General features: G+C 31.7%; 2 protein-coding genes across 2 annotated transcripts in view; one reads left to right on the forward strand and one right to left on the reverse strand.

Moving 5' to 3' along the window:
* Positions 1-640, reverse strand: part of LOC21407317 (ammonium transporter 3 member 3) — a 3,169-nt gene extending 2,529 nt beyond the window's left edge. The window contains exon 1 of the mRNA XM_010103994.1: positions 53-640. Within this exon, the coding sequence (XP_010102296.1) occupies positions 53-640 (588 nt within the window). The remainder of the gene's footprint in view (positions 1-52) is intronic.
* An 8,382-nt stretch (positions 641-9,022) lies between these two features.
* Positions 9,023-10,811, forward strand: LOC21407318 (calmodulin-like protein 11). The gene is made up of 4 exons (XM_010103995.1): positions 9,023-9,098; positions 9,394-9,551; positions 9,713-9,793; positions 10,677-10,811. The coding sequence occupies exons 1-4, from the start codon at positions 9,023-9,025 to the stop codon at positions 10,809-10,811; spliced, it is 450 nt and encodes a 149-aa protein (XP_010102297.1).
* Positions 10,812-11,035: the final 224 nt, after the last annotated feature.

Consider the following 11,035-nt stretch of genomic DNA (forward strand, 5'->3'; position numbering starts at 1 on the left):
ATATATATATATATATAGTATATTTGTCATATATATGTTGTGCCTTATTTACCCAAAATGCGGCAGTGAAACCAGAAACACCAGCAGAGAGGTGAACAACAAAGCCACCGGAGTAATCTATAAGCCCAAGCTTGGCTAACCAACCATCTGGACACCATATACTAAAAGCCACAACCGTGTACGACAACGTGACCCAAAGAGGCACAAACAACATCCAAGCACGAAAATTCATCCTCCCCAACAACGCACCCGCTATCAAAATCAACGTGATCGCCGCAAACATGCCTTGGAAATACACCATCGTGGCATTAGGAAACAGCCCCAAAAAAGCCTGCCTTAGAAGGAACTTCTCGTCCAAGGCAACCGCCGGCTTCCCCAAGAAAACGACAAGCTTTTCGCCGAACGACATGCGGTAACCCCACCCCACCCAGCACACCAAGACCGCGGCGAAGGCGTAGAAGGCCATGAACGCTGAGTTCACTGCCCATTTCTTCTTGACCACGCTTCCGTAGAGGATGACGAGGCCCGGGAGGCTTTGGAGGCCGACGAGCGTCGCCGCGGTGAGCTGCCACGCGTTGTCCGCCTTGTTCATCCACTCCGGGCTCGCCTCGTCGGGCTTAAGGTTCGCGGGGAGCTCCATTGTTAATTTGATAAGTATTGATGCCAATTATAAGAAAAAAAACATATATAGGTGATATTATATATATAGGAAATTAGCTAGGGTACCTGTGAATATTATGGGAAGGGGGGGTTAATTTGTAAGTTTTTGCATGGATATGCATGCAAAAAAAAAATAAAAAAAAATAAAATGAAAGTTATTTTGTTGAAAGAATATAACTGGGGCCGGCATGTGTTGCCCAAGTTGGCTTGAACTTGAACGTTTTTTGTTTTAATTTGACTGCTTGTAATTGTATGATTGAAAAACGTCCATTGGGTACGTCCACAACAAACGTCCCATGTTGTTTTATGTTGTGTTGGAACATGTTCATATAGGATAAAATAAAATTGATGTCAAATATATGAACTCCGTATAATTAGTATATCATGATATTTTGTTATCACATGACACAAACCACTGCTAAATTTTTTGGCCAATTTGCGACAAAATTATTTACAACGATATTCACGTATTTGTGACGATATAACGTCACAAATACATTTCGTACAATAGGAAAATATTATCGTTGTTAAAAACTCACGTCGTCATAAATATGTAGTTGGCAGCAAATGTTGTGTAGCACCAACGTTTGCCACCAAAACAACATTATTTGTGATGACAGGTCGTCGCAAATAGTTAATTACTTGCGACGACATAAGTCTTCGCAAAAAATATTTCATTTATTTATTGTTCCCCAAATAAAAAGGGGTCATTTTGGCGGTTCCTAAAATTTATTTGCGACGAAATTAATACATGTCGTTGAAAATACTGATTTTGAATTACTTCTCTAAAGTAAAAGGCGGGAAAATTGGGCAGTTCCCCAAAAGTTATTTGCGACGACATTAATATATGTCGTTGCAAATAATAATTCTGGAACCTACGTTATAAATATTAAATAATTAAGTTATATTTGTGACGACACGTGTCGTCACAAATAGTTTTATAAGTTATATTCGTGACGACATGTCGTTGCAAATATTCTTTTTTGTCATCGCAAAAAACTTTGTCTATATACCCACGACCAGAGCCTCCTCCTCCATTTTTTTCGATCTATCTCTCTTTCTCTCTCTCGGTCTCTCCCCGGTTTTCCGACCCCAAACCCCCAAAATCTCCATCTATTCTCTTCTAAATCCTCACCAAATCAACATTATCATAAGTTTTAATTGTTTTTTCATCAAAAGAAGTTTAAAAAACAAACTCCCTGCCATCGCCGTCAAAGTCCGCCGCCGCCGCATTTTGCCTATGCTATTTTCAGCCCCCGTTTTAGTGGGTTTGAACTTTGTAAGTTTTTACATATTTATTGTATTTTTTAGTTTAAAATATTTGAGTTTTTTGTTGTTTGAATTTTGTATTATGGATTTTGAATTTTGAATTTTGATTTATAGATTTTAGAATTAGTATGTAATTTGAAGTTTGGATTAAAGATATTGAATTTTGGATTATGAATTTTGAGATTATTGAAATTTGGTATTGAGATTGTTGAAATTTTGAGATTATAATTTGATTTAGGTTAAAATTAAAAGTTTTGATGATTGTTCTGGGTGGCACATCTTGCAGTTATGGTGTGCCGAAATCTTTTAAAAGCTATTTTTTCGCAGGTTTGAAGTTTTGGATAATAAGGAAAATATGTCGTTATGCTGCTGAAATTTTATCAAAACCTAATTTTAAGAATTTCATTAATAAGAATTAATTATATTAATAGAAAGTAAATTAAAAATTAATTATAAACATTATGAGTGCAATAATAATAGAATAAATTATTCATAAAAATTGATAAAACTTATAAAGTTGAAACAGGAACTATAAAATTTTCTTTATGAACGTGACTATATTGTCACAAGAAAACCTATTTTTATACGACACATAGTCACGATGTCTGGCCTAATAGCTACATGCGCCGACTCTGCAGGAGGATCACAGCCTCCACCTGATCCGACGAGACTCCCGGCACATTGTCAGCAAGGTATTATATGCTATAACACATAAACAGTATTTTTTATTCGTCGAACTCTATATAATCAAATTAGGTTATTTTTATTTTCTTACAGTTCTAGAGCCGACACTTCGACGTCAATTTGGTCGAGGGGTAGCTCTAGGTTGAGATATAGTTGAGAGGGTACAAAGAGATGGGAAGCTTTTTGTCTTGTTTGACGAGACCGGTACGTGGAAGGCGATTGGCGAAAACACCCCATATTTTGACAGTGTTGTCGGCTTGCACACAAGAGATATCTGTGACCCATACTACAACGGCTGGAAGGACATGCCTGAGGAGCACAAAAGAAGGATTCAAAATCGCATGCCAGTATCTATTTGAAACAAAATTTGTTCTAAAAATTTAATTGTGGATGCAATATATAAAATTTATTTGTTGATTTTTTAATGTGCCCCATGATTGGTTTAACCTCGATTACGACCGCGACAACGACATCATAAGAGATGTAGTCGACCGTGAGGCCAGTAAATATTACAAGGACTGAAAGACTACCTTGCATAGACACTTCCAGAAGATAGGATGGGCAGAAAAGGATGATTTTGTTATGCAAAATTCTCCTAAAAACTTGATGAGAAAAAAGCAATGGGGACCTTGCTGTGATCGTTTTATGTCCCATACTTTTTAGGTTCAATTTCATTATGTCTTCTTATTTGTGATTAATTGGTTTATTTAATTATTAAGTATGATACTAATTCATCTATGACCAATACTAGAAAAAATCTGCTACAAATCAACAAAATCATGGCAGTCAAAAGTGGTCTAGCTTCCATGGTAGAAAGTCATACTCCCAGCATCTTTTCGATAAGGTAATACTAATTTGCATACTTGTTAAGTTTTTATCACTTTGGCTTACTAATTATTCTAACACGTCCAACTTGATTAGGCAAATCCCGAGACCCAGGAGCTAAGATCATTAATTGAAAATTAGGGTGACATGCACCGTCATAGGCAGAATTTTGTCAATCTGGACGTGGAACAGACATTTGTAAGTAATTATTTCTTTTTTCATATTTAACATAACATATTATACTATTTTTATTCATTTTTATTTCATTTACCTTTGCAGGCTCAGATGGAGAGGGAAAGAACCACGTAGATGACACAGTCTTCTGGCGAAGGTTCATCCCCGGCGGTCAATGAGGAAGGGATTATGTCCCAAGTCTTGGGCAAGCGCAGGGGACACACTAAGGGAGTGAGACCAACACTGCCATGAAGGAATCGTTCAAGCGCTTCCACCTCATCATCTGCTTCGCAATCGAACAGGTCGTCTTTCGTTAATTTGCCCCAGCATGTCCAAAATTGGCTGAACAACCTCTACGTCGAGCAATGCAACATGTTCGACAACCAGCAGATCATGATGGAAGACATGCGCTCAATGAATCCCAACATCAACTTCTTGCCAGTTAACCATCCCCAACCGTTGGTTCCTCTGCCGCCTGAGCGAAACGGAGAAGACAAGGATGAGGACGACGATGCTGTTAAATTAGGAGATTGAAATATCTATTTTTGTTTTTCTTATTATCAAAATCAATTTTATTGTTAAATTTTTTTTTCTAATTTATATATTTAATAATTAATATTATTAGGAAAGTACGGTAAAAAAAAAAAGAAAAACATTTTTTACGATGACTAATTTAAAATGTCGTCGCAAATAGTCCACATTATTAGCAATGACACTTTGAAGCGTATGGCCGCAAAAAGTTTTAAAAACTTTTGCGACGACATATGTCATCGCAAATAAGTTAGGACACGTCATCATCAACGACATGTTCGACGGAACATTCGTAACGACTTATTCGCGACGACCGTTGTCACTAATGTATTAGCAACGACATCTCAAAACTATGTCGTCGCAAATATATTATTTACGCCTATTTATTTGTGACGACTAATTTGCGTCACAAATATAATTTTTTTGACGATAATATAGTTATTCACGACGACATTGCGTCATCATAAATAAGTTTTTTTGTCGGAAGAAAATTAAAGGAAATTAGTGATATATATATATGCACTGTGGCCACAACATTAATTAACAGTTAGATAGTATATATTTTCCTTCAAGTGGTCGTGCAGGGGTTTTTGTTATATGTCTGGTCGTACAGAGGTTTTGTCCATATCCTCGATTGAAATATTAAGTGAGAGTACATATAAGCGGCATCAGTTAATATGAAAATGCATCACTCTTTGTGTCTCTGTTTGTTTTATTTAAATTGAGCTCTATTTACACAATTCTCGATCATTTCCCTTCTTTTTTCTTGGGTCTACATTAATTATCTTATTGAAATTTTATTTAATCACACGTACGCACGCATAATATAAAATGTGATACGACTTATACTGTGATATATATATATATATATAATTAACGTACGTGTAATAGCGTGAAAATATTTGAAAAAAAAAATTTCGTCTGATTATTTAATGTTGAACAAAATTCATCTAAATACAATTATGATATGTTGTAATTTTTTTCTTTCCGAGTTGAATGTTCTATAAACTTTGAAATTCAAAAATTACCTATTAATTTTCTTTCTACTAGAACCGGGATAAGTCAAAATTTTTACCGGCCGGGAACAAGGACATTAAACCTAGAAGCTAGATTGCAACCTACAACATTATTTAGCTTCACTTTTTCAATTCCAAATAATTATAACCCTTTTGAAGATTGAAAGGCAACTATTAAGAGACTTAATCAAGCGATAAGCGATAAGGTTAGGTATTGGTTGTTGTAATATTATTCGGAGATCTGCTACACAAATTGGTTCAAATAATTAGATCTTGGATTTATTAATCGTAAGTTTTCTAGTTCCATTTGTCAACAAATTAACTTAATTTGTTATTGGGCTTTTATCATATAGCTTGAGTTAAAATTGACTAAAAGAAGTAAACAGCTATGGCCTGCAGGCTGCAGCCAGCTCGTTACATGCCTAATCTACAATAAATACATTCTCATTAAAGATGCTATGGCCTGATTAATTTATATATAATAAAACATGGGGATTTTAGCACAAATGATGCTTTTTGAAGGATTTTTTTTTTCATAAATAGTCAGAATTTTGTAAAATTACAAAAAAGTCCATTTTATTAACTTATTAATTAAATTAGCGGTCTATCACTGATTGACTTTTACTTATAACTGATTAATAACTGATTAACTCAAACATTCTTCATTGTTAATTAATATCGGTTAATAATTAACCAAAATCAATTAATAATTACTCAATTTTAATCAATAAATTATAGATTTATTAATGACAAACTATTAATAAATTATGGGTAATCCTAATTGTCAATGGGTGACCCACTGATTGACTTTTTAAAAAGGGAGTTATTTTAAAAATTCGGCCATTTACGAAAAAATATGGTAAAAAAAAGACCATTTAACTAATTTTTCCTAAGAGATGCTATGGCTCATAATAAATACAGTTTATATAGGCATACCTATATATGTATATATATTATGAATCATGAATCATGTGGTTGTAAGTATAGTCTAGCAATAATTGCACACTTAATTATTTTAAGGTGTACAGATGCAATCCTTTATTTCTAAGTTAAAAAGAAAAAGAAAAAAGGTTCATGAATATCTCGGGCATCAAGTCATCAACAATAAGAAAATTGAGATGATTTCCTTCGGAAAAAAAAGGGTATAAAAATGAAAATTGTAGAGGATTATTTAAAAGAAAAAAATTAATCTGTAGAGAAATTAAGGATCACGTGGCTTTGCTCGGGGCTGGATAATGGAATAATTACATCCTATATAAAAGCGTTGAAATATTGTCATCTTGTATTGGCCATTACTTTTTTTGTTTTGTTTTGTTTTTTTGTTCTTTTTTGTTCCTGAAATCGGCCATTTATACTTTGTTAATTGAACTTAAAGTCGCTTTGATGAGCATTTGTGTAATAGGGGGATTGGACCAAACCCATAACAGCAATTAAGACCAAAATAATAATAATATATATAATCATAATATACACACACACACACAGATCAACGCACATCCTGTATACATATACCACATATGTACAAAAACATATATATGTCTGGACATCCATTAGAATTTACATATATAGTTTTTATATTATCATATAGAAAAATCCTTTTTCAATTAGTAGTTATTCTCTCGGTAGCCATGTTTTTAAACATTATCTCGTTCGTTTCGCTTATTCGAGTTTAGAATTTGAGTTTTGCTACTGTAAAAAGCTCTCACAAATAGTCACATCTAACTTTTTTGCTACAGTAAAAAACTCTCACATAAAATCACATCTCAACTCGAATTCTAAACTCGAATCAGCCCTATTAATAAAATGCTTTTTCATACATTACCCTACAATTTATAAAATGCATTTTATATAAAGTATACGGTTCTCTAGTTCAACTGTTTTAGTTTTAATAATATTGATTTACTAAGGTTGTGCCGGCCCTCTTGGGGCAAGAATTTTTCTTTTTTCTTTTTTCTTTTAGACTTTGATAAAGAAATAAGAAAGGAAAAACATATTGTTGAACGGAAGACAACTCGAATAAAAAAAATATTGTTGAACGGAAGACAACTCGAATAATGGTTAGATTTTTTTTTCTCCATTTATTTCTTTTGTCTAGTTTCAAATTTCAATATCCAATAAACGATAGTTATAATCTCTAGATATTTCATGTTTTTTTTTTTTTTTTTTCAGAGAGATATTTATTACATACAAATAAGTATATCTTCACTCTATACCACTTCTTTTTTTCTTTTCTTTTTTTTTGCCATTGAAAAATAAAAGTACGAGAGAAAATTATACTTAGATATAACACCAGGACATTGTTCATGAGATCTCTCCCATCAAATAATATTATACCATTTCAATTAAAATATCATGTCACTCAAAATATTTTAATTGGTGTAACATAGTATTATTAGAGGATATGAAAATGGAGATGAATGAGCCGAACGTCAAAATATTGATTATTAAATGCTAATTGATTAAACTGTATAATAGTTAAGGTTTTCAAAGTCAAAGGCCTCTAGGTGACGTATTGATGAAACCGTTATATATGGGTCAAGAAATCAACAAGGACTTTTAAAGCAAGAAAACACGTAATCTTTCAGGAGACGTTTAGTTCATGAATTAAAACTATTTTTAATTTATGTGTATTTTTTATGAAAGAAAATACTATAATAAATCATAAATTATAATTCAAATCATGATTTAAATTCTCTAACCAGACATTCTCTCAGTGTGTGTTTCTAATATACTCAGAAAAATCTAAAAAAAACAACAGGCAATCCTTATGCAGAGCCACACGCGGAAAAAAGACTCATCTTTTTTTTTTTTTTTTTTTTTTTTTTTTTTGCATAGAAAACGCATAATTATTTTGTTGACCAATAGAAAGTTGAGTTAACTTGTATCGAACTGGCCTCTATTCTCATGTCAGTTATAATGTATGCTTGAAAAATAAATCCCGGAAAAAGAATCCATTTAAGACGTTAATTTTTTTAAATGTTATTACCAAACTAAATTAAATTCATCACCAAAAACATCGGCCGTGTTTAAAATTGATTCTATTTTTATTTTTTACGTTTTTTGATAAAAAAATAAAAACGTTTTTAAAACGGCGTTTGACGTAATAAAGACAAAAAACATAAATGAAAACGATTTTTTAGTCTAATGTAAAATGAGAGAGAAATAAAAAATGACTTTTAGTCGTTTTTCATTTTTTATTTTAGTTTTCTCTTCTCTCGAGCAGAGAGAAACATTAATAGAAAAGTCATTTTTTCATTTTTTATTTTCGTTTTCTCTTCTCTCGAGCAGAGAAAGAGAAACATTAATGAGTTTTTTTATACTGAAAATAATCTATTGATAAAACTACTAAAATCATTTTTAAAAGTAATTTCTATATGAGATTAAAAACGTTTTTTTTTTCATTTTTATACAAAAACTAAAATTATTTTAAAATGAGTTCTAAACACACCCATCAATTTTTTACTTTTTCTCAGGTCATAACAATCAGAAATTTCCTGATGCCAAAATTTTAATAAAGCACGTTGACTTTGAAAGAGAGAAAAAAAAAATCAAAATCAAAATCAAAATTTCACGTCACTTTCTATTCTAGCTACCTTAGCTAGTTTTTTCCAACTTTTGAATTGGAGCACTCTTCTTTACAAACCAACTTAAAATGCATTGCCTATATAAATGCATAACTCGTGTCGTGTGAAGTGAAGTGCATTTATATATGGTAGTTCCAGCAATATATATATATATAGTCTTGCATATATATATATCACCTTTCTTTCTCTTTGGCTCAAGCTTAAATATATTGATCAGACAGTGCTACATATATATATATATATATATATATATAATATATTAGATACAAATTCCACAATATGGGAGAAGTCTTGACAGAACAACATATTGCTGACTTTCAGGAAGCCTTCTATCTGCTTGACAAAGATGGAGATGGTATGTGATATATATATATATATATATATAGATATATAGAGTTCTTTCTTCCATAATTTCCCTTGTATTTCTTTCTTTCTTTTTTTTTTCTATTTAGAAATGATTGTATCGTTTGTGATAAAATATCCATCCGAATACATATATTTCGGTCATTTCTGTATATTTATGAAGGTATCGTAGATTTATAACCGGTTGTTGGTACATGGCTGGGGAAAAAAAAAGATGAATTAATTCTGCTTGATTAATATAACTATAATGTTAAAGTGCTCATTAACAAATTATTTGGTATATATAGGTTGCATAACGATTGATGAATTGGCAACTGCCATAAAATCTTTGGACCAAAATCCTACAGAAGAAGAACTGCAACGCATGATTAGTGAAGTAGATGTTGATGGAAATGGAACCATAGAGTTTGGCGAGTTCTTGAATCTCATGGCAAGGAAAATGAAGGTACATAAAATTAGAGCAAATTAAAAACAGAAAAAAAAAAAAGAGACCACTCTCTAAATGTTGTATTAATAACCATCATTTTTCTTTATTACACGTATTAATTAATAATTATTTTCTTTTTGAGATATATGCATATATTATGAAAGCTAATTAACGCGTAGGAACATGAGGCGGAAGAAGAACTGAGAGAAGCTTTCAGAGTGTTTGACAAGGATCAAGATGGCTACATTTCACCTACTGAGGTTGAACTAATCCAATTTATTGTTATTTTCGTTTCGTCCGTGCCACTAGTGTGTGTGTGTATATATATATATATATATATATATATGTATATATGAGTTTTTAATAGTTAGATCTCTATTACTGACCCGTTTAGTTCATGGATTATAATCATGAGATTATAATCATTTTTGATTTACGTGTGTTTTTTGTGAAGAAAAATACTGTAACGAATCGTGAATCATGATTCGAATCAGAGAACGAATCTTCCAACCAAATAGGCTATAATTAGATGAAGTAGCGTGATAAGAATATAATTTAATTAGTTGTCAATATATATACCCGGGCCTTAATTATTTCTTGTATGAAAATCCAAAAAAAAAAAAAGAATCTTTAAAATGTGACAACTGAAAACCCCGGAGGAAAAATGACAGAACCAATTTCAAGGATACAAATTTACAATTAGTCAGTGTCACGTACGCAGGTGCTAATAATTCACATCAGTCCAGCTTTTATTTTGACTTGGCTTCTAGAGTGAAATAAATAAATCCGAGTCTTAAATGTAATAATATACAATAATTTATACAAATATTAGATGTTAAAACAATCTGTGTTTATTATTATATTCAAATAATATAAGACTCGGGTTTATGTAATTAGTACTGTTTACATTAGGAAATATTCTTCGGAGTTAATTCTATATTTTATTGTAATAATGTAATACTATATAGATCCATCGCGTGATAAGTTAATAGACTACTTATATTACATCTTTTTCCTCTTGCTGCTACCCAAAAAGAAAAAGAGAAAGATTCATTCATTTTTAAGTATTTAAAAAAAAGAAAAATGGAAATTGTTTTAACACGATCTGAAATATACCCGTTGATCATGATCTTGTGTTTACAGTTGAGGCATGTGATGATAAATCTTGGGGAGAAATTGAAAGATGAAGAGCTAGAGCAAATGATCAGAGAAGCTGATTTGGATGGAGATGGTCTCGTTAATTACGAGGAGTTCGTGAGAATGATGTTGGTTGTTTGATCCATTAAGGGCTTGTTCTTTCAGAGTAAAATTTAAAAAATATTTGAACTTCAGTTATAACTTTATTTAAATTTATGTCTGTTTGTAAAATTTGAGTTTTAACTTGAGTTTTAACTCAAGTTTTAATTTGAGTTTGATGTTAAAATCTGAGTTCAAGTTTTTTATTCAACTCAAGTTCTTAAATTCAAACTCAAGTTAATGAACAATATTTTTTCTATTCTTAA

The sequence above is a fragment of the Morus notabilis genome, unplaced genomic scaffold (genome assembly GCF_000414095.1).
Source record: "Morus notabilis unplaced genomic scaffold, ASM41409v2 Scaffold205, whole genome shotgun sequence".
Taxonomy (NCBI): Eukaryota; Viridiplantae; Streptophyta; class Magnoliopsida; order Rosales; family Moraceae; genus Morus; species Morus notabilis.